This window comes from Mus caroli, unplaced genomic scaffold (genome assembly GCF_978045245.1).
Source record: "Mus caroli unplaced genomic scaffold, Mus_caroli_1 scaffold_13, whole genome shotgun sequence".
NCBI lineage: Eukaryota > Metazoa > Chordata > Mammalia > Rodentia > Muridae > Mus > Mus caroli.
The window spans coordinates 13300791-13325284 of NW_028227268.1; the positions used below are offsets into that span (position 1 = coordinate 13300791).

Sequence of the window (24494 nt, forward strand, 5' to 3'; positions counted from 1 at the left end):
ACAAGTCATACTTTAGAAAGACCTGTGCTGTGTGCTTGGCCTAAGTCCCAGGGTACTTTTAATTATGCTCAGCCGTTCAATACACATGGTGAGCCAGGCTTCTGAGCTAATCTGGAACCTTCCACCCATCCATGAGACCTCATTACCACAGTGACTTGGACTTCACTGCTCTTCTTTCCACAACTTTGATATCCTTCACCTGGGAAATCCTCTGCAGAACTAAACATTTATATAATTCATAACCACAAGCACAGAGTAAGGCAGAAAAAAACAAAACAAAAACACCCTAAAGCTCCCTGGCTCCATGCAGCCTTTTAGAATCAACATTGCTGGGATTACTTATACTGAGTTAGAAGCCTCGGACAGCACTGGCCCATTTCCCCATGTGTCCTGGGTGGAACTGGAGGAACAGCCTTTCCCCTTTGTGTCTGATACAATCTATAGGGTTTTTATTCGCTCAGGTCATCACTCCCTGTAAGGCTGTCCCATCCTTTCAGCCAAAGACAAGTGTGGACAGGTTCTTTCGGACTGCTAGGCCAGCACTGTGCCAAACTGTCAAGTGACACTCTTTTTGGCTCCAATGGCTTAGCCTTGCTGGGTCTTTCCTTTTGTATCTTGTTCTGACACCCAAGATTCTTTTTTTTTAATTTTAAAACTTCTTTCTTTTTGAGATTATGGTAATATGACTGTATCATTGCCTCTCCCATTTTCTTCTCAAGCCTCCACATATCCCCATTATTCTATTTCAAATTCATGACCTCTTTTTAAAATTAATTATTGTTACATGCATATAGCTGGGCATGGTGGCACATGCCTTTAATCCAAGCACTAGTGAGACAGAGGCTGTCAGACCTTTGAGTATGAGTCCTGCCTGGTATACTTAGAAAGTTTCAGGTCAGCCAGGGTTATATAGTGAGTTCTTGTTTCAGAAAACCAAAACAATAATAAAAATGATATACAAAATAAAAATACAATTCAATTTATATTTTATTCAACAATTTGATCTTCATAACTGTCATAATTATACTTCTTTAAGATAATTGATTATATTTAATTCTTCTTTATTGGATATTTTATTTATTTACATTTCAAATTTTGTTCCCCTTTCTGGTTTCTCCTCTGCAAACCCTCCATCCCATCGCCTTTTCCCTTTGCTTCTATGAGGGTGCTCCTCCACCCACCCACTCACCCCTACATCACTGCTCTAGCATTCCCCTACTCTGGGGCATCAAGCCTCCACAGGACCAAGGCTACTCCCCCCCCCCCAATGACACCAGATAAGATCATCCTTTGCTACATATGTAGCTGGAGCCATGGGCCAGCCCATGTATACACTTTGGTTGGTGGCTTAGAAAGATTCTTTTATTTTTCAACCCACTTTCTCTGAGCAAACTCTTCAGGGCAGGTCTAATGTTTAACCATTTCAAGGTGCAAATTAAAATAGAAAATTCAATTGAAAAATAAAAGTTCTAGTCTCTGATATTCATACTATCGTCTATAGTTCCACTTTCCATTAGGGGTCAGGCAGGGGTCATTTGGGGAGAAAGACAGATGGCCCTTCCATCTGTCTTCCTTAAAAGTCACATGATGAGGGGAAGACTGATGCTCTTAGTGTGGCCTCCAGTACTTATTAGTTCTTTCCTTTTAAAAGTCTCACACTAGTACTGAGTCTTACACATAGGTTTACCTGGAAATCTGGATTTTGTGGCAAGAAATTCGACTTAAATCTGAAGTACCAGACTGAGCACTAGTAATGCTGGTGTAAGTGGGAGGGAAAGAGGCATGGCTTGGTATGTGCTGATCATCCTGGCGATGAGAGCTAAGGTTAAGTGGCTAACATGACTTGGATCATGGCAACTCAGACAAGGAGACTAGATGACATCAGCAAGGCAGAGAGAATGAACAGTTGGGAGAGGTGGGGAACAGAGGGTAGAGGGCAGACAAGTCCACAGCAATAGAGATGGGGAGAGGAAGCTTCTGAAAGGGAAACCCGGAGCACAGTGCAAGCTCACTTTAGAAGAGCCTCCTCCATGTCACCACCCTTCAGAGGTTCTAGAACAGACACACAGTAGGTCCTTAGTAACTGTAAGTGGTTGCTCTGGTTCAAAAGCACACATTTCTCCAGCTAGTGTGGTGCCATGTTCTTTAAGGGACACTGATACTTAAAAGAGGAATCGAAACCTTTTGCATTCTGTCCATTTCAAAATGTACTTTCATTAGATGCTAGCAGAGGCATGGCCATCACAGCAGGGCTCTCTCATAGGCAGGACAGCAACATACCGCTGTGTTGCTTTTTTCTGTTTGTTTTGTAGTGATTGCGATTTTCAAAATTCCTCCTAACTGATATACCCAGGAGGTTTCGATTTGTGGCAGTATCTTATACATAACTGTAAACTATTTTATCATGAAGTGTCACGCGTTTAGAAGATGAATTCCAAAAAGTGCCAAGTTTATAACACTGGATGTGTTCTCAAGGCTTCAGCTTGACCTCACCTTCCCCGAAATTCAGATTTTTCTAAATGTCGCAGTTGTGAAGAGGGAGTGGTAACTGACCACCACAGGGCTGGGGTTGTAGCTCAGTGTTTGAAGCATGCAAGAGTACCAGGGTTTGCTCTCTAGTACCAAAGAGAAAGGGAAGAAAAAGTGGCAAAAACATTTAACCAATACAGTTCTTCCATTGGCCAGTCAAATTTCAGCGAGCTTCGTTGAAAGTTCAGTAAGATCCCTTAAAACGTAAGTTACGTTAAAATTAATGAAAACTCAGTAGGTCCTACTACAGGATTATGAATCTGGTCACTCAGGGAATGAAGCTCTATGTGTTCACTTGACTTGAATTCCTGGTCTGATTTCCCTTAATGATGAATAGCTACAAGCTATGAGATGAAACAAAGCCTTCTCTCCCCAAGTTGGAGTTGGTCATGGTGTTTTATGGCAGCAACAGAAACCCTACCTGAGACAGACAAGAAGCCCTCGCTGTTACAGCCCAGCAGTCCAGAGGGGCGTGGGCAGGCTGTGATTATGCAATGGGGAAGGTTACTTTTTTGGCTTCTAAGTAGGGGAAATAATTTTTGTATTAGATATTTTCTTTATTTACATTTCAAATGTTATTATCACCTTTCCTAGTTTCCCCTCCGAAAATCCCCTCCCTCTCCCCCTCCCCCTGCTCCCCAACGCACCCACACCCATTCCCAGTCCTGGCATTCCCCTATACTGGAGCATAGAACCTTCACAGGACCTAGGGCCTCTCCTCCCATTGATGACTGACTAGGCCATCTTCTGCTACATATACAGCTAGAAACACAAGTTCCAGCATACGTTTTCTTTAATTGGTGGTTTAGTTCCAAGGAGCTCTGCGGGTACTGGTTAGTTCATATTGATGTTCCTCCTATGGGGCTTCATACCTCTTCAGCTCCTTGGGTTCTTTCTCTAGCTCCTTCATTGGGGACCTTACGCTCTGTCCAATGGATGATATTTGAGCATCCACTTCTATATTTGCCAGGCACTGGCAGAGGCCATCAGGAGACAGCTATACCAGGCTCCTGTCAGCAGGCTCTTGTTGGCTTCTGCTATAGTGTCTGGGTTTGGTGGTTGTTTATGGGATGGATCCCCAAGTGGGGCAGTCTCTGGATGGTCATTCCTTCAGTCTCTACTCCAAACTTTGTCTCTGTAAATTCCTTTCATGGGTATTTTGTTCCCCCTTCAAAGAAGGATTCTGAGCTTCTGGGCTAATATCCACTAATCAGTGAGTGCATATCATGTGTGTTCTTTTGTGATTGGGTCACCTCACTCAAGATGATATCCTCCAGATCCATCCATTTGTCTAAGAATCTCATAAATTTATTGTTTTTAATAGCTGAGTAGTAGTCCATTGTGTAAATGTACCACATTTTCTGTATCCATTCCTCTGTTGAGGGACATCTGGGTTCTTTCCAGCTTCTGGCTATTATAAATAAGGCTGCTATGAACATAGTGGAGCATGTGTCCTTATTACATGTTGGAGCATCTTCTGGGTATATGCCCAGGAGAGGTATTGCTGGATCTTCTGGTAGAACTATGTCCAATTTTCTGAGGAACTGCCAAGCTTATTTCTAGAGTGGTTGTACCAGCTTGCAGTCCCACCAGCAACGGAGGAGTGTTCCTCTTTCTCCACATCCTCACTAGCATCTGCTGTCACCTGAATTTTTGATCTTAGCCATTCTGACTGGTGTGAGGTGGACTCTCAGGGTTGTTTTGATTTGCATTTCCCTGATGATTAAGGATGTTGAATATTTCTTTAGGTGCTTCTCAGCCATTTGGTATTCCTCAGTTGAGAATTCTTTGCTTAGCTCTGTACCCCATTTTTAAAATACGGTTGTTTGGTTTTCTGGAGTCCAACTTCTTGAGTTCTTTGTATATATTGGATATTAGTCCCCTATCTGATTTAGGATTGGTTAAGATCTTTTCCCAATCTGTTGGTTGCCTTTTGGTCTTACTGATAGAGTCTTTTGCCTTACAGAAGCTTTGCAATTTTATGAGGTCCCATTTGTCAATTCTTGATCTTACAGCACAAGCCATTGTGCTGTAATACACAGGAATTTTTCCCCTGTGCCCATATCTTCGAGGCTCTTTCCCACTTTCTCCTCTATAAGTTTCAGTGTCTCTGGTTTTATGTGGAGTTCTTTGATCCACTTAGATTTGAGCTTTGTACAGGAGATAAGAATGGATCAATTTGCCTTCTTCTACATGCTAACCGCCAGCTGAGCCAGCACCATTTGTTAAAGACGCTGTCTTTTTCCCACTGGATGGTTTTAGCTCCTTTGTCAAAGATCAAGTGACCATAGGTATGTGGGTTCATTTCTTGGTCTTCAATTCTGTTCCATTGATCTACCTGTCTGTCACTGTACCAGTACCATGCTGTTTTTTTTTTTTTATCACAATTGCTCTGTAGTACAGCTTGAGGTTGGGCATGGTGATTCTACCAGCGGTTCTTTTGTTTAGAATAGTTTTTGCTATCTTAGGATTTTTGTTATTCCAGATGAATTTGCAAATTGACCTTTCTAACTCTGTAAAGAACTGAGTTGGAATTTTGATGGGGATTGCACTGAATCTGTAGATTGCTTTTAGTAGGATAGCCATTTTTACTATATTAATCCTGCCAATCCATGAACATGGGAGATCTTTCCATCTTCTGAGATCTTCTTTGATTTGGAATCTTATACTTTGGAGATAGCCTTTTGCTCAGTGTCTATAAGACTCCATGATGGGCACCAGAGGGAGAGACCAAAAAGTCACTCTGTGAAAGGGCAGTGGAAGGGAGTGAGGCTCCCATAGCTTTCTGTGTTTTTCAGTGGTCAGTGCTACTGTGCCAGCAGAGATGATCTGTTCAGCTCTTGTATGGCTAGAGTTGACTGTGAGGCAGACATATGTATGATGTACATGTTGATCCTATACATACATACATACATACAATACTACATACATGTGAGTATATATGTGTGTGTGTATACTTATTCTCCACTTCAAAGAAGTCTTAGTTTAATGTAAATGAGAAAATATGCTTACAACTATTATAAGGAAAATGATGTTTTAAATCCCTAAATGCTATTAGAAACCCTTAGGAAGAGGGCTCAGTTAAGAACACTGGCTGTCCTTCCTGAGGATGTGGGTTCATTTTCTAGCACCTCTATGGTGGTTCACAACTGGCTATAACTCCAGTTCCAGGTGATCTAGTGCCTTCTTCTGACTGCCAAAGGCAATGTACACATGTAGTGCATAGACATACATAGAGGCAAAAAACTGATGCACGCACGCGCACGCGCGCTCACACACACACACAAATAGAGAAAGAAATAAAATCTTAACTTTGATTATTTTATTTTTATATGTATGAATACTTTTCCTGCATGTATATCTGTGCATCCTGTGTATGTGGACCATAGGGGCCCACAAGATGGTATTGGATTTTGTTGAACTGCAATTACAATTACAGATGATTGTAAACCACTATGAAGGTGCTAGGAATTGAAACTTACATCCTCAGGAAGAGCAGCAAGTACTCTTAACCAGCGAGCCAACTCTCCAGTCTAATAAATAAAATCTTAGAGGCCTCTAGGAAGGAAACTCTTGCCATGGACTTGATGCCATCCTGCAGGCCTGGGCTGGGAAGCAATGCCCGGTGGGATGAGAGATGGAAGGCAGGATGCAGGGGTCATCTCTGCTCAGGAACCATAGAAACTCAAGAGCCACAGTGAAAAATCATCAGACCAAATACCAGACAGATTCTGCTTATAATAGCATAGCTCTATTTGTCTGTTAGCTCCTCTTTCTTTTCCTTTGTAATATATACACTGCAAAAACTCTGAATACGTTCTTCAACCATAAGTGGCAGCCATGCAGAAAATATAAGGGAAACCCAAAGGAAAAAAAAAGAGAAAGAAAACCACATAATAAAGCTGAAATCAATTCAATACAAAATGTCCCACATATCCACATGGAGATTCAGGTCAGCTGGCCTGAAGCATACTGAAGAATAGCTCATGAAATGCAGAGATGTGAGGTGCATAACACGAAGAGTCAATATTGCAAAGATACCAATTATCCTAATATAATTCATACTTTCAGTGCAATACCAGCCAGCCAGTCAGTGGGATTCTAGAAAAGAAATGCAGGAGGCTTAGGGCATGAATCATGGGAACAGGGAAGGCCTGGCAGTAATCAAGACAGTGATGGGAGGAGCCATCCCCAGATGATGTCATTTGCACATCTGGGCTCTCTACCCATAGAGCTGAGCTGGCCTGCACATCAACTCTATGAGGTGAGCATTAACCCTTTCAGGGTAGTGCCATGGAAGGGACAAGTGAAGCCTCTTGCTGGAGTTCTACAGTGGGAGTGATGGAGCTGGAAGTGGAACCGAGCAGTGTACCTCAGCACCTGTAGTACATAACAGGGTACCACACAAGACAAACAGAAGGATGTAAAGAGTTCCAAGCAGACTCACATTTATATGCAAACTTTGATTTTTGTTAAAGATGGCTTTTTTCTTAAATGTGGGAAATATATCTTCGTCAAAATGATATTACTAACTATTTAGTTTGAAATAATTCTAATAAAGTAACATTCCTATAGAAACTTTCTATAATTCTTACAATAAATGGCCTGGTATTCATTTGCTTAAAACTACATGAATTTGCTATCTTATAGTTAGAATTTGCTATCTTATAGGTTTGAAATCTGAGGGGATCAGCTGGGGATATGGGTATCACAAGGGCAAACATCTGGCCCAAGGTCCTATTTGGAGCCCCTGAAAAGAACTCTTCCTTGCCCATGTGTGGTTTCGGGCAAATTCAGTTCCTTACAGGTACGTTTCCTTGCTGGCTGTCAGCTGGCACTACCCTGAAAGGGTTAATGCTCACCTCATAGAGTTGGTGTGCAGTCCAGCTCAGCTCTATGGGTAGAGAGCCCAGATGCCTTTGGTCCTCATAGAGCTGCACGAATTGCTCATGAGCTGTTCCCTCCGTCCTGAAAGGGAATGTTGTGCTTGGTCTTTCTCAACATTCTGACCTGCTGTCCTATTGCCCTGCTCTGCCTCCTGCCATGACCTTCCTATGGCCCTGTTCATCGTTTCTGCCAGAGGAAGTTCTCTGCCCACTGTAGCCTTCTGTTTGGATTGGCACAGCACTTGGGATAATCTCTAAGGTTACCTTGGTCACACTTGTGAACTCTTTGTGTGTGTGTGTGTTTAATCATTCAGGGATCAGAGTATAATCTCCACTGGAAGTCATTCTGTCTGTCACAACCTTATGCCACAGGATCTATACTAAACGGTAAATGTACCACACAGACTCTGTACTTCATTACCTGGATCAGGAGAGCTTTCCTAAATAAATCATCTAGACAGTCATCTAGAGAAAGATGGTTAGCTGACCCTTGTGTCACAGCCTCAGCTACTCAGCAGGCTCAGGAAGAGGCAGGGAGATGGCACACACAAGGTCAGCCTCAATCACAGTGAGTTAGGCTAGCCTGGACAACTTAGTAAGACCCTTTTCAGATGAAAGGAGGGAGGGTGGGAATAAGCTCAGTGGAAGAGTGTTGAGCATGTGTAAAGATTAAGTTCTATTGCAGTGCGCGCGCACGTGCACACACACCCCAACCCAAAACAAAATGAACACAATCCAGCACACAAAATAACCTCAAAACACTAAAATAATGAGTAAAAAATTTAAAAGAATAGTAACTAGGAATATTTGCAATTTACTTAACTAACAAATCCTTAATATACAGAATATACCTTAAAAACTCCAATAGGTCACACTAGGAACGCAAAGGGAAGCATTAGGAAAGAAAGCAGATGCTGGGCTCCCACTCTGACAATGGAACCTTAGACCATCCCTTCCCAGTGTGTTTGAGATCCCTAGAGAACTGGTTGGACAGAGAGGAATCAGGCCAAGATCACACAGAACCAGGACTGGCACTGGGAGCAGCTCATGTAGTGGGCTTGGCCAATGTCTAGAGTCATGGATGAGAAACGGAATAGATGGTTTAATAGCTCTCACACATGAAATTGCAGTCTGGGACTTTCTAGGGGAGTGTCTGGTAAAACCCTATGCTTTGGGTGTTTGCCAAAAGGTTACATTCTGTGAGTAGGAGTAACTGACTTGGAAACAGACCAGCTCTTTCCAGTGACAAAGTCTGGTTTTGGATCATCTCAGTCCCTGAAAATGACTTGGAGTTATTCCAGACTGAGAGTGCTGCTACCTGACTACAAATGTCAATTCTCTCTGGAAGAAATTAAGATCATCCTAGGTCTTAAATCATTTCTATAAAATTCCTTATAGAAGTAACTTATCTACACTCAAAACAGCCAGTTCAAAAGAAAAGTGATCAAATCCCCCCTGCCCAAATTTGCTTTAGATTATGGCACATTTATTTTAAAACATCAAGATATATGTGCAACAGAATTAGGAAAATGATTGTGAACTTTGGTACAAAATTAAAAAATTAAAAAGAACTAAGTAGAAATTCTTGCTGAAAAATATAATCAACATTTAAGACTGGCCTAATAGAAGATTAGATACAGCTAAGGAGAAAATTAGTGAACTGGAAGCTAGACAATGAAAAGTAATCAAAATAACTACAGATACAGAGAACAGGGTTAGAAGGTTGCCCCCCCCCAACACAAAGATGAACACAGGCACACACACACACACACACACACACACACACACACACACACACACACACACAGATGTACATACACAGTAATACTACAGTTGTTATAGAATATTTACAACTTGTTAAAAATATTTCAACATGAAAGATTACAGACCCAGAACGAAGCTGATGGATGAACCCAACGCCACTAGGCAGAAATTTTATTTCTGAACTACTTTCTCAGCTCTTTGGCAAATACATCTAAAAATATTTTATTTTGTTATTTTCTGTGTATGAATATTTTGTGTTGCATATATGTTTGTTTCTGCTGTATAATTTTTAAGCTCTCCATGATTTATTGGTTTGGAATAAATCATTTGAGCATTTAAAAATGTCTTAAAAAGTTCTAAAATTGGACCCAAACTATCTAATAAAAGAAGTGAGAAAATATTGTCGAATTACTTCATTAGAAGGCCATAAAATGAGCTGCAGCCTAGACAGACAGCCTAGCTTAGACTGCACTCGTGCTGTGTGGGAGCCTGCGCAGTCCTGGGCTCTCTCCTGCTCTTCACCATCCCCTAGGGGTTGCTGCAAGGACAGGGAGCCACTTCAGCAATGCAGAAAATGCTCTCTGGACAAACAGCTGCAGTGGTGTGGTGGGTATCTGGCTGATACTTGCAACTGATATGTCAGCAAACCACAAGATTAAAAGCATGCAGCAGGAACATGGGGGTCCAGCCCCTTCTCTTGTCCCCAGCACAATACGTCCACTGAGGTTCAAAACAAAGAGACTCTGGAAAGCAAGAAGGAAACACAGAGTATATTCACGCCAGGAGAGAGCTTTCTATTTGCCTCAAAACCACTCTGTGATGTCTGGGAACCTTTCTTAGTGAGGGATCTAGGGACAAGGGCTTGACTTGCCTCGCTACTGACGTCTCCCGGACAAACTGGTTTATAAGGAACATTCTGAGATGTGTATTGTCATAAAAATATATTGTTCCTGACATCAAGCCCAAGTGTTTGAGACACACGTTAGTCAAGCTCATTGAGAAGACGTGGCCAAAGCCAAATGTGTTTCTACCCTTCATAACAACCCCAGCCTTAGAATGATACCTCACGACAGCTGTCTGGGAACAAATGCATTTTGTTGGCACAGGAACAAAAGAAGCAGTCTGAATTTTGTAAATAAACTGTGGTTATTAAAATTACTTGAAACAAGTCAGAATAATAACCATTAAACATGAAAAGTCAATAAAAGTCTTTGAATTATATTTCTGTTGCAATTATTATTCCTGTTTTCATAATGTGCTCTGGGAGAAAGCATAGTTTTGAGTTGTTAGTGCTTTCAAATAGAGTTCACTGCAGATAAATTAGCCCACAGCAGCCAAGACTGGGAAGTTTTAAAATCCATTATGGAAAATGGGGAAATTAAAGGCTTGGAAATCTGTAGAAGACCAATTCTCCTTTTAACAATTGTCACGATTATTGCTTAATCGATTTTCTGTCTTCATAGCACCATCTTCTTTAAGGCTGCCCTTAACGGGGCTCGATGGATTTCTTGGCTACCCTTGATGATGATGCAGGTGGTTTAACAGTAAGAATGCTATAAAGTGAAAGCTTTGAACACATTGATTTGGGTTCTGCTCTATCCATGTTATTCCCTGGCAGATCACGGAGCATGTGGGAGGCAAGCAGACTTCTTGGGAAAGACAGACCCTAGCAGTTGTAGGGGTGCAACAGGTGGAAGGGTCTGAGACACTGCAGGGGATGCTATGCTGTTATCACCTGAAAGCCACTTAACACTAAAAGCCCCAGACTTCCTTTACCTCCGGGACCCAGGAAGGAAGAGGCAGAATGTTCAGTTTGTCTCTGGAGACAACACAGGACTACTGAATGCCCTTTCACTCTGGCTTTCTCAGGATATTAACATTTTCTTCCTATTATTATTGGCTGTGTATGATGTGTGCATGGGCATAAGTCAGCCATGAGATGGTGTGTGTGTGTGTTTATGTGTAGATCAGAGGACAACACTTTGAGCTCCCTTCTCTCCCTCCACTGTGAGCTGGAGAGACTGAACTCACGTCATCAGGCTTGACCACCAAGCGCTCTTGTCTGCTGAGTGATCTCATTGCTCCCTGAGAAACTCTCTTAAGAGAAACTCAGAATCTGCCCTACTGTAGAGGTGAGCAGGAAGGAGGGCTGTGTGGAGTGGGCACTGACATCTCTGTCTTAGTTTTCCCCGGTTCCCAACCCTTTGTGCGCTAATGTTTGGGGAATTACTGAGGGCCACAGAAGTCACCAGGAGCCATTAATAGTCATACCAAATGAAATGACCACCTCAGATGAGTAGCTGCAGTATTCTTTTCATACAAGTACAGACAAACCTAAGCCTAGAAAGTGACTGAGAGTATGTTTAGGAGGTTAATACCGAAGGTAGCCATGGCCACCTTGTAGTAGTTCAGTGGCTTTTGAACAACAACTCTTCAGCTTTAGATCCCCTGTAGCATGTGAAGCGGTTAACCTTCCTTCCTGCTTTCTCTTCCTAATCCTTCCCCTCTGCTCTGTTACTCTTTCCTTTCTTCCGTTCTCCCATCATACTTACAGATCACTGCATGGGGCGGGCACAGGGCTAAGTGCTGACAGACCTAACACAGTTAGTTCCAGCACACAGTCCCACCCTCAGAGCACAGTCAGTATCCAAGGAAGCTGGATGAGAAAACCTTCAATGGAAACCACAGAAGTTCTACAAAGCACAGAAGACAGAGGGAAAGAGGTAGGGGATGGGGGTGGAGGAGGGGTTGAAACAATAATGCCTCCACAGAGTGATCCAAATGGTTCACAGATGTCATGAAGTGGGAGTCCTTATCCTACAGAACACAGTCTGAGAGGAAGCACGCTCTCATTTCTGTGACATTAAATTCTCCAAGCTCTGTTCCTGTCTTCCTATACCTACTTGATTCTTTTGTATCTGCCTGTTTCTTGAGTTCCTTGAGTTGGTCCTGACCATGCCCACTCAGGGCCTCTTGGTACTCATGCCCATGTAAGCAGATGCTCACGGCACATGGGTTTTCTTCTTCAGTTGGTAATTTAGATCTTGAAACTCTGTGTTTCCACTTGAGTGTCGATCCTAACATCTCAGAAATAACCATAGTAAAGTCTATTGTGCACCATCTTGTCATTAAAAACCAAAAAAACAACAACAACAACAACAACAACAACAACAAAAACCAAAATCTCAGTCTTGATACATTTCTCTCTTACTCCTGTTTCCACATCTGCATTTTTGTGAAATTTTCCTTGTGAGTAAATCTTCCTAACTACCCTTTATATTCTCTGTGACATGTTTCTCTTATACCTTGCAATGTGAATTTCAATGCTATAAAGTCTGAATGGATCTCTCACCTACTGTTGCTGATTAATCTTTGCAAAGCTAAACTAGACTGTGTAGCACTCTCCATTTGAAAGAAGTCTCTAGTGGCTGACAATGTTCTGACAATGACTGAAATGCCCTCGCACCACATCTAAGAGCTGTCACCAACTACCCCAACACACATCATATGCTCAGTGAAGAGCAGACTTCAGTGACAGTGAGGGAGGGTCTGTCTCTGTCTCTGTCTCTGTCTCTGTCTCTGTCTCTGTCTCTGTCTCTGTCTGTCTCTCTCAGTTGACAAATGAATGAAAGTAGTATTCTGGTCCTGCTTTCCTCTTTACTGACTTCATCTTCCCTGACCACTTCAGAGTCGTTCTGCTTCACAACTCCTCAAATTCTGTTCCCTAACGGGAAAGCGTCTCTCTGTTCACTTAATGCCCGGTTCAGAGGCCCCCTTTCTTCCCTGCTCTGAAGCACTAATTGCACACACTGCAGCTGCACGGTTTATAGTGTTTAAAGTAGTTTTACACCCACCATCTTGTTCTGATGTTATCAGAGCCCATGGGAAGGGATTACTAAGAGTTTATGGATGGGGAAGGGCCTTGACCAAGAACATAAGGCTAGGAGAGACAAGGTGGGTTCAGAACCACCATGCTCTTAACTGCTGCATTGTTCTCCTCTCCCTGGGTCTTGATAGGGTCTCTGGGACAACCTCAGACATAAGTATACAGTGATCACTGAGTCTGGCTTTGGTCATTAAGTTCTCTCCTGAATTAACCAGTGTGTTTAGGCCTTAATCATGAAGCTTGGCCTATAAAACTGTGACTGAAAAGTAAGGGGTGAGTGACTTTTAGAAATTACATATTTGAAAACAGCTTATGGACTACCTGTGCCTGTACAGTCTATACCTGGGCACATCCCACTCTATTAGGAGCTAAAGCAATGTCCATCAAAAAGTCTGGCCACAAAGCTAGAGCGGACTCCAGGGACAGCCTGAGGCAGTGGGATAGATGGGAGCCAGGAGCTTTTCATTGAAGAGGAAGTGCTAGCTCTTTCCTGACAGTCAGGGAAGCTGCTTTGCTCCTGGCACTCTTGAAATGACACCCTGTCACTAGGGCACCGGGAAGCCAACATTCTCTCCTGGCTGAATCCTCTTCACCCCCACCTCCCAGGGACCATGATGATATGAGGTAGAATCAAGGTTCTTGTTCTTTCCATTACTTAGTCTTGTGGAAGCCACCCCCCCCTTAATTTCATGTCTGGAGTCCACACTGATCCCTAGCTTCTTAGTACTGTGACCCTTGATGGCAGGCTCCACGGATCATTTATCTTGAAGTATTCTCATACCTGCCATTGTCTTGGGTGAAGCACCTGTGAGGACTAAAATGGCTTAGTGGCTCTGGGCTCCATCCTCAGCACCAGATAGGGAGAAAATATGAAACGAGCAGAAAAGAAAAGAGTACCTCTTCTACAATATGGACAGCACTTGAGATTATTTATAAGGAAGTCTCTGAAGTGTTGGCTTTTAAAAATTAACTTACTTAAAATTTTTTTTTCTGAGAAACAAAGTGATCAATGTAATCAAATATGAAAAAGGAGAAAGTCAACAATGTATCAAGAGACCATGAGACCTAATGAAATCTTTCCTTAGCCACTGGCAAAATCAATTAAATCAATATGAAAGCTAATTATGTTTTCAACTTTGAGATCACCAGTTAGAAACAGGGGCTTGTTACATGTGTTTAGTACCCGCTGTCATAGCGCAGGATCTGACACTGCTTAGTGACACTGCTATAAAAACATGCTTTACACAGTATTAAAATACCAAGTAACAGTTTACGTTCTTTCTTTTTTCTTCTTTTCTCTATAATTTGCCAGTTTAATGATCTATTCTCCGTGTGAATTATAAAACATTTGGTACCAAAGGTGAGTTTTAGTTTTAGCCATCATGTTCTCATCTATACCTGAACTCGAGTGATAGATAGCATCTGCGAGTTTTATGCTGTGCTACTGCAGTGGAAAAGAACATCTGGGGAGCAGCAGAATATATATACCCCAGGGAGCAGCAGAGTATATACACCCCAGGGAGCAGCACAGTATATACACCCCAGGGAGCAGCACAGTATATACACCCCAGGGAGCAGCAGAGTATATATACCCCAGTAGCAGCAGAGTATATACACCCCAGGGAGCAGCAGAGTATATATACCCCAGTAGCAGCAGAGTATATACACCCCAGGGACACCCCAGGGAGCAGCAGAGTATATATACCCCAGGGAGCAGCAGAGTATATACACCCCAGGGAGCAGCAGAGTATATATACCCCAGGGAGCAGCAGAGTATATATACCTCAGGGAGCAGCAGAGTATATATACTCCAGGGAGCAGCAGAGTATATATACCCCAGGGAGCAGCAGAGTATATATACCCCAGTAGCAGCAGAGTATATACACCCCAGGGAGCAGCAGAGTATATATACCCCAGGGAGCAGCAGAGTATATATACCCCAGGGAGCAGCAGAGTATATATACCCCAGTAGCAGCAGAGTATATACACCCCAGGGAGCAGCAGAGTATATATACCCCAGGGAGCAGCAGAGTATATATACCCCAGGGAGCAGCAGAGTATATACACCCCAGGGAGCAGCAGAGTATATACACCTCAGGGAGCAGCAGAGTATATATACCCCAGGGAGCAGCAGAGTATATACACCCCAGGGAGCAGCAGAGTATATATACCCCAGGGAGCAGCAGAGTATATATACCCCAGGGAGCAGCAGAGTATATATACCCAGCCCTCCTTGGGTCATCTACTTAGAACCGCACACCAGAGACAGCACAGCCTTGCTGGAGTGCTGTTTCTTTGCACAAGAAAGAAGTCTGATCAGAGCTCCATTCCCTCACCCTTTCCTTCAGTGATGGGTTTATTGCCCAGATCTTATCTGGAATTAGAACTAACACTAACTCTTGATGTAGATAAATATAATGGTGACTATACTTACTTTACCATTTGAGGATTACAGGAAGAATCATATTTTTTTGTAAGACTAACTAAGGAAATAAGTAAATTTTCATTCTAGTTTTCTGACTGCATATGTGGGCCAGGGCTTCCTGTGGACCCACTGATTAAGGTGTGCTCTCTGCAGCTATGACTGGCTTGCTGATCTGCCAGTGGAGGAGACAGAGAAGAGCTGATGGCACCAGGGCATAAAGGATACCACCCATCAAGACCTGATGAGATGCAGCCTTTTGTTTTTAATTAAAAACATAGCTTTTAAAATGCCTCATTCATTTTTTGTTTTTGTAAAATCAAAACACAGGAATTTTTCTTAAATGAAAACCAGAGATAGTTTAAACTTCTTTTTAAAAAAGCAAGTAAGTTATAAAAAGCAGCCTAGTAAATTGTCTTTTGTAATTCTGCCAGTTTCAATTTGATTTTTTTATGCAACTAGTATCAGGATAATAATATTTAGTTGACAAGAAAAAGAAGGAAGTTCTAAGTAGCTGTTTTACGTTCGGCTCAGTTGTTTGGGTGATGTAAGGCCAGCTACTGCTACTGCAGCCACTTTGATGGGTGATGAAAAGGCAAGGCACATTAGGATGCTGCCAGTATTTCAGATACCTGAGGTCCACACGGAAGCAGACCCTAAGAAACCATCACCCAGGGAGCCCTCACCCTTTTGACTGATTCGCTTGGGGTCAGCAATTTAAAGGGGGAACACGAGTCAAATTTAGATAAAAGGTTAAATTAAATTACAGATGAATATTATTTATTTATTAAGATTTATTAAGTACAGAATCCTTGCTATTCATCTTTCTGTTCCAGCTATATCCCAGGAACTTGTGGAAAGAACCTAACAGCTTGTGGTGGGATACTCAGCTTTATCTATATATTTCCCGATGTTTCTTTGGTAAACTGTAGTCTAATGGGAGATATCAGGAATTAGTGTAAGAAATATTCTAAAAAGCTATTGTCACTGCAAACATGAAAGCAACTTTGATGATCAAAAAGAAGTCAAGAAAAAAAAAAAGGCTGAAAGTAGTTCCTGAATCGTTCCCTATTGTTCATCTGGGATTTCTTGATTTCCCAACTCTCAACATATTATGGAATTTTCTGTGTGAAGTTTTGCCATGAATTTAAGTGGTGTCAACAACATTTTACCTGAAGTCACACTTTACCACAAAGTGGAGAGGCCACAGCCCTCTAGGGAACCCCAGAACGTTTTCTGTTTTTAAAACTTGTTTTTAAATGATTTTTGCCAGGAGCGTCTTGGCCAGAGAGCGGGGCTCAGGTGACCTTGGTCAGGTGATCTTCTGCACAAGCAGGCCCACACTGCTTGGGCCTGCCTGCCACTGCACTCCCACTGAAGAGCGTGTGCTCATCTGTTGCCAAATCTGCCCTGTGCTCATTTCCTTAGCCCCATGCATTGCTCTTCCTATACAAAGTCAACGGCATTAGCTGCTGTCATGGGCACTTGGACTTCCAGGCTTATTCTCTTGTCACCCTTAGGAAGCCTGTGATTTGGAGCCAGCATCAGCATCTTTGTTTCTTCCTTTCTTATACTAACTGGAAATGGATGCAGAGTTGTCAGAGAGGAACAAAGGACTAGAATTCAGATGACCTGTGTTTGACACACTTCCACTAGGTGAGGTCTTACATGCCCATTGGTAAAATGGAGATGGCAATACTGACTTTTGTTGGACACAGAGAAGATTAAATGCTTCTTGCACAATGTCTATCCCTTGTAGACATTTGGAAAGTGTGGGTGTTATTTTAATTAGAGTATTTCACCTGTTTTCAATCGTATGACAAGGGCACCATATAATACACAATATAGACATACATGCATATGCATGTATGAAAACAGAAGTATATATATGAAATAGGTTATACAGGGAAGACACTATGGCATGACAAGAAGTTATAGGAAGTCAGGTAATGCAGTAAGTTTTAATTTTTAAAAATTAACTTTTATGAAATTAATTTTATAAACACTGAGGTTCCATCCTCCTGCCACCTCTCCTCCTTTCTTCATCACCTGTTGATCCAGAACCATACATGTCAGCGTCCTTTCCATGCCAATCTTCCCCGCTGGCTGAGTCCCCTGGAGCAAGCCAGGCTGCCCTGAGCAGCCTGCTATCCCAGGGGGCCTCCATTCTTTCCCCACTTCTCTTCCCACCTTCATTTGACAAATGGATCCTGAACCATACAGGTGACCTTCCTTTCCCCTACCCATCTTCCCTGCTGGCTGAGTCTCTGGGCACACCAAGCTGCCCTGAGCAGCCTGATTGCCTAGGTGGACCTCCATTCTCCCTCCACCTCTCTGCCTACCTGAACCATACAGACCTGCAGATCCTGACCCATTCAGCCCAAGGATACCCATCAGAGACCTGCCACACCAGGACCATTGAGGTTAACCCTCCCCCCAACACCTACCACAACAAGAACATCCAGGGACCAAAGCTATCCAGGTGGCTAAAGGCCCTTGAAAGAACAAAATCTAAAAAAGCCAGAGCAATATGACACCTTCAGAGCACAACTACACTACAACAGCAAGCCTTGGATATCCTAACACAACTGAACCACAAGAAAATGACTTCAAATTCAATATTAAAAAGATAATAGAGACCTTTAAAGAGGAAATGAATAAATCCCTTAAAGAAATGCAGGAAAATACAATTAGACAGGTGAAGGAAAGAAATAAAACTGCAAGATGTGAAAGTGGAAATAGAAGCAATAAAGGAAACACAAACTGAGGATATCCTGGAGATGGAAAAACTAGGGAAGAGAAGAGGGACCACAGATGCAGGAATGACCAACAGATGCAGGAGATGGAAGAGAGAGTCTGAGGTGTAGAAGATACAACAGAAGAAATTGATACATCAGTCAAGGAAAATGTTAAAGCTAGAAAATTTCTTACACAAAACATCCAGAAAATCTGGGGTACCATGAAAAGACCTAACCTAAGAATAATTGGAATCGAAGAAGGTGAAGAGTCCTAGTTCCAAGGCCCAGAAAATATTTCCAACATAACCATAGAAGAAAACATTCCTAACCTAAAGAAAGAGATGCCTATAACCTTACAAGAGGCTTATAGAATACCAATTAGACTGGACCAGAAAAGAAAATCCTCCCACCACATAATAATCAAAACAGAAAATCTATAGAACAAAGAAAGAATATTAAAAGTAGCAAGGAAAAAAGGTCAGGTAACATACAAAGGCAGACCTATCAGAATTATACCGGCTTCTCAACAGAGACTCTAAAAGCTAGAAGAGCCTGGACAGACAGATATCTTGCAACCCCTTAAAAACACAGATGGCAACCTAGACTACTATACCCATCAAAACTCTCAATCACCATAGGTGGAGAAAACAAGATATTTCGAGACAAATCCCAATTTAAACAATATCTATCCATAAATCCAGCCTACAGAAAATACTAGAAGGAAAATTCCAACCCAAGGAAGATAAATACATTCAAGAAAACACAGGGAAAACATCATCCATCATGATCAAGAAGGTTTCATCCCAGAGATGCAGGGACAGTTCAGTATATGAAAAGCCATCAACACAATTCATCATATAAACTGAAAGAAAAAAAATCACATGATCATCTTATTAGATGCTGAAAAAGCCTTTGACAAAATCCAACACCAATTTATGTTAAAAATCTTAGAGCGGTCAGGGATACAAGGGACATACCTAAACAATAAATGTACCATACAGCAATCCAATAGCCACCATCAAGGTAAATGGAGAAAACCTTAAAGCAATTCCAGTAAAATCAGGCACCAGACAAGGTTGCCCACTCTCCTTTTATCTCTTCAGTATAGTACTTGAAGTTCTATTCAGAGCAATAAGAAGATCAAGGGGATATAAATTGGAAAAGAAGTCAAAGTATTGCTATTTGTAGATGATATGATAGTATAGATAAGCAACCCCAAAAATTCTATCAGAGAACTCCTACAGCTGATAAACAGCTTCAGCAAAATGGCTGGATTTAAAATTAACTCAAAGAAATCAATATCCCTACTTTATACAAATGATAAACTGACCAAGAAAGAAATTAGGGAAATAGCACCCTTTACAACAGCCATGAATACTATAAAATATATTGATGTAACTCTAACCAAGCAAGTGAAAGATCTGCATGAAAAGAATTTCAAGTCCCTGAAGAAAGAAACTGAAGAAGATATCAGAAAATGGAAAGATCTCCCATGCTGATGGATAGGCAGGATTAACATAGTGAAAATTGCTACCTTACCACAAGCAATCTACAGATTCAATGCAATTTCCATCAAAATCCCATTTTTTTTATAGACCTTGAAAGAGCAATTCTCAACATTATATAGAATAATAAAAAATATCCAGGATAGCCAAAATAATCTTGAACAATAAAAGAACTTTGGAAGGTATCACCATCCCTGATCTCAAGCTATATTGCAAAGCAATAGTGATAAAACTGTATGGTGTTGGTACAGAAACAGACATGTTGATCAATGGAATGAAATCAAAGAGCCAGAAGACATAAACCCACACACCTATGGTCACATGGTTTTTGATTAAGAATCCAAAACCATACAATGGGAAAAAGAAAGAATTGTGCTAGTCTAACTGGATGTTTACATGTGGAAGAGTGCAAATAGATCCATATTCATCATCCTGCATAAAACTCAAGTCGAAGTCTATCAAATTCCTCAACATAAAACCACATTCACTAAATCTCATAGAAGAGAAAATGGGAAATAGCTTTGAATGCATTGGTACAAGAGACAACTTCTTGAACACAATACCAATGGCTCAGTCTCTAAAATCAACAATTGATAAATGGGACCTCATGAAATGGCAAAGCTTCTGTAAGGCAAATGACACTGTCAATAGGACAAATGGAAGTCTACAGATTGGGAAAGGATCTTCATCAACACTACATCTGACAGAGGGCTAATATCCAAAATATATAAAGAACTCAAGAAGTTAGATACCAATCACCCATATAACTCAATTAAAAATGGGGTACACAGAGAATTCTCAACAGAGGAATCTCAAATACTTGAGAAGTACTTAAAGAAATGTTCAAAGTCCTTAGTTATTAGGGAAATGCAAATCAAAATAACTCTAAGGCTCCATTTTATACCCCTCAGTATGGCTAAGATCAATAACTCAAGAGAGTTTTTGCTGGCAAAGATGTGAAGCATCCTTGCTGGTGGGAATGCAAACCTTTGCAACTACTTTAAAAGTCAATTTGGTGGTTTCTCAGAAAACTAGGAATAGTCCTACCTCAAGACCCAGCTATACGACTCCTGGGCATATACCCAAAAGATGATCCTCCAACATACAAAGATACTTGCTCAACTATGTTCATAGTAGTTTTATTCATGACGACTAGAAACTGGAAACAACCTAGATGTCCCTCAACTGAAGAATAGATAAAGAATTTGTGGTACACCTATGCAATGGGATATTATTCAATTATTAAAAACCAAGACATCATGAATTTTGCAGGCAAATGGATGAAAATTGAGAATGTCTTCTTGAGTGAGGTAACTCAGTCTCAAAAGGACATGCATGGTATGTACTCACTTAAGAGTGGATATTAGGCAAAAAATATAGGATAGCTATCCCACACTCCACATACCCAAAGAAGGTAAACAAGAAGGAAGGACAAAGCAAGGATATAGTAATAAGAAACCCTGGGATGGGACTTCTTAAATATTTTTACTAGAGAAAGAAGAAGCTGACATAGAGAAGAAGAATGTGCAGGAGAGAGAGGAAAGGAGGGAGGGAGGGAGTGAGAGAGTGAGAGAGCATGAGAGAGAGAGAGAGAGAGGGAGAGAGAGAGAGAGAGAGAGAGAGAGAGAGAGAGAGAGAGAGAGAGAGAGAGAGAGAGAGAGCATGCATGCACCATGGGGTAGAAAAAAAGAAAATGTGGCCCTGTGGGCTGGCCAACTGGAGCTAAGGGCAGATGAAACACAGTAAATAATAATTTGGTGTTATTGAGAGGGAACTGGATTCTAAGTGCATGGAGGGCAGGCAGCTGCCCAGCTATAGTGCTGCTTAAGGCATGTTAAAAACATGGAGGCTGTGTGTGTCTTTCATTCAGGAACATAGATGGTCTAAGGCAGTAGAAACCTTATGCCTGCATTCTTAATACTTCTAACTACACAAGGATGCTTGAATATCACTTAGAAGGAGAATAAAATAGTTATAAGAAGCAGGTGGAGGGAGGGAATGGGAGAAGGGCTGTGGAGGGGAATGGGGAGATTCAGGATCAGGTGTGGGGAGGGACAGGAGGGATGACCAGATGGCCATGAGAATGTATGGAAATCTGCACCTCCAGGAATATTCAGAGACCTGGGATAGGGGAGGCACCAAAGAATCAATGGGGGTGTCCTTAGCTGTGACTCACAGCATTGGGGCCATGGAACCTGAAGAGGCCACCTCCTGTAGCCAGGCAGGAACACCAATGGAGCAACAGGGACACCAACACACCCACAAAACTTTTGATCCCAAATTTATCCTATCTACAAGAAATGTAGGGATGGGGGATGGAGCAGAGACTGAGGTAATGGCCAACCAATAACTGCCACACTTGAGACCCATCCCATGGGCAAGCACCAATTCCTGATACTGTTAATAATACTCTGTTATGCTTACTAACAGGAGTCTAGCATGGCTGTCCTCTGAGAGGCTCCACCCATCAGCTGACTCAGACAGATGCAGACACGCACAGGCAAACATGAACGGAGTTTGAGGACTCTTATGGAAGAACAGTAGGAAGGATCACAGCCCCTAAGGGAATAAGGGACTCCACAGGAAGACCAACAGAGTCAACTAACCTAGGCCCTTGGGTCTCTCAGAGTCAGAATCATCAACCAAAGACCATATATGGGATGGACCTAGGCCTCCCTATACATATGTAGCAGATATGCAGCTTGGTCTTTACGTGGGTCTTGAACAACTAGAACAGGGCTATGTTAAAAGTTGTTGCCTGTATACGCAGGGCATGTCTTTCTCACTGGGCTACCTTGTCTGGCCTCAGTGGGAGAGGATGCACCTAGCCTCACAAACTTACTGTGCCAGTGTCAGGGGTTATCTGGGGTCCCTCCCTCTCAGAGGAAAAGGGGAGGGGAATGAAGGAAGAATCGTGGGAGGGGGTGACTGGGAGGGGGCAGTGAGTGGGATGTAAAGTAAATAAGTAAAATAATAAAAAAATTAACTCAGAATGGATCACATCCTTGAATGTAAATAAATAAAAAAAAACCTGTAAAACTTCAAGGCAAAAAAAGCAGAATATCTGGTAGTTAATGTTAGGAAAAAGTCCTCTAGATTGATACTACGAACATTATCTGTAAGAGGAAAGCTGATAAACTGAACTGAACTAAAACCTTTTGGTTGATGAGTCTTAGGGTTAGAATGCAGAGACAAGCTGTAGGAAGTGGGCAAGCATTGACAGCTGCATAACTCAGAGACTGTTACAACTCCACAGCATTTGGTCCCACTCCCTGCCTTGAGCCCCTTCCTGTCAATATCTCCAGAGATGAACAGAGCTTCCATTACCAGACCTTAACACTTATATTTTCAAAAAATCAAAAGGACCCAACCTGAGATCCTGTACTGAACGTTCCTGGCACAGCTGAGGTATGGCCGTGTGGCAACACTCCTGGTAGTTTGTGCGTGGTGTCTGGTGATGCTGAGGAAGTGGTAGCAAGACCATACCCAGAAGCTAAGGACAATATATCCCTAGGATCTCATCAACACTGTTGGTCCACTGCTAAAACTTTTCAAGTGTCAACAGTGCTGGGCACTCTAATTCATTGAAACTAAGAGTTGAGTCTAAATAAGCCTGTCATTTGAAAATAGGTTAGTAGCTTTTGTTATAGTCAGCTTATTTTATTAACATAATAGAAAGAAAAAGAACATTAACATTGAAAAGAAAACATGATTTATGCCTGTTAACTAAACTATGTCCATTTCTGTTATGGAGCTTCATCCAATCTGAAGAGAAACCAGAATATATGTCCACTTATTTTAAAACAATGGCATAGAAGACACTGTCAGCTGTCTACCCAATATCTATTTCTCTATTTCTTTGTTTTTCTTTCCCTTCCATGTCCTGATGAGTCCTGGTTGGCTAGTTGGGGGATCCTCTGACCCTTGATTGGGCATGCTAGGCTAACATGTGACCTGCTGTAGCCAATAAAAAGAGGCAGAGGAATGAGTCGAAAAGAGTTCTTTATTCCTTGGAAGATTCCAGAAACTGCTACACTACCTTGTGTATCCAGAAAGTAGAGTAATGGGTGGGATATGTGGCATGCAGCCATCTTGGAATTGCTATGAGAATTAAGCCACTAAAGGAGGAAGAGCCACCAGAATGTCACAGATGCAGTCTTCATTATCTGTAGACCTTTTGTTCTGTGTGGTAATACTTGCCCTTGTTTCTGACTATCCAGTGGGCGCTCTGTCCTCAAAGCCAGAGGACCCTGGCTGACACACAGCCCCTGAGCTAGAGAAAGAAGGAGCAAGCAAGGCAGAAAGCACCTACCTGTTCCTGTGCCTCCAGTTCTTTGTGATGTAACTTTTTCTCTGCACTTCGCACCTGATTAGAGCGGGTTTCTAGTTCATCTTGTAAAGCCTGAAATGGTGTAAAATAAACAAAGCCACATCAAAAATTAGTGTACTTGAAAATCTAGCTTTACCCCATGAGTTGGTGTCCCCAGGGCCTCAGATCGTGGCTTCTTACTTTGTTTCAGCCATACCGTTTGTGTTTTAGGAGGATCTAGAATAAAAACCCATAAACGTAGCTGAGTGGGGTGGCACATGACTGCAATCTCAAAAGGATGAGGCAGGAGGATTTCTGAGAGTTCCAGACAAGTCTAGGCTACACAGCAAGACCCTGTCTCAAAATACCAAAAAGCCACAGAAAAGAAAAGAAGTCCTAATGTATAGAATAGACAAATTAGAAAGTTTCAGTTATTATCAAAATGTCTCATATCC

The 24494-nt window shown here is 41.9% G+C and overlaps 1 protein-coding gene across 1 annotated transcript in view; it reads right to left on the reverse strand.

Annotated features, from left to right (window-relative positions):
- Cep112 (centrosomal protein 112) overlaps nt 1-24494 on the reverse strand; it is a 442735-nt gene that overhangs the window by 27879 nt on the left and 390362 nt on the right. The window contains exon 24 of the mRNA XM_085829453.1: nt 24043-24132. Coding sequence (XP_085685579.1) covers nt 24043-24132 — 90 coding nt within the window. The remainder of the gene's footprint in view (nt 1-24042; nt 24133-24494) is intronic.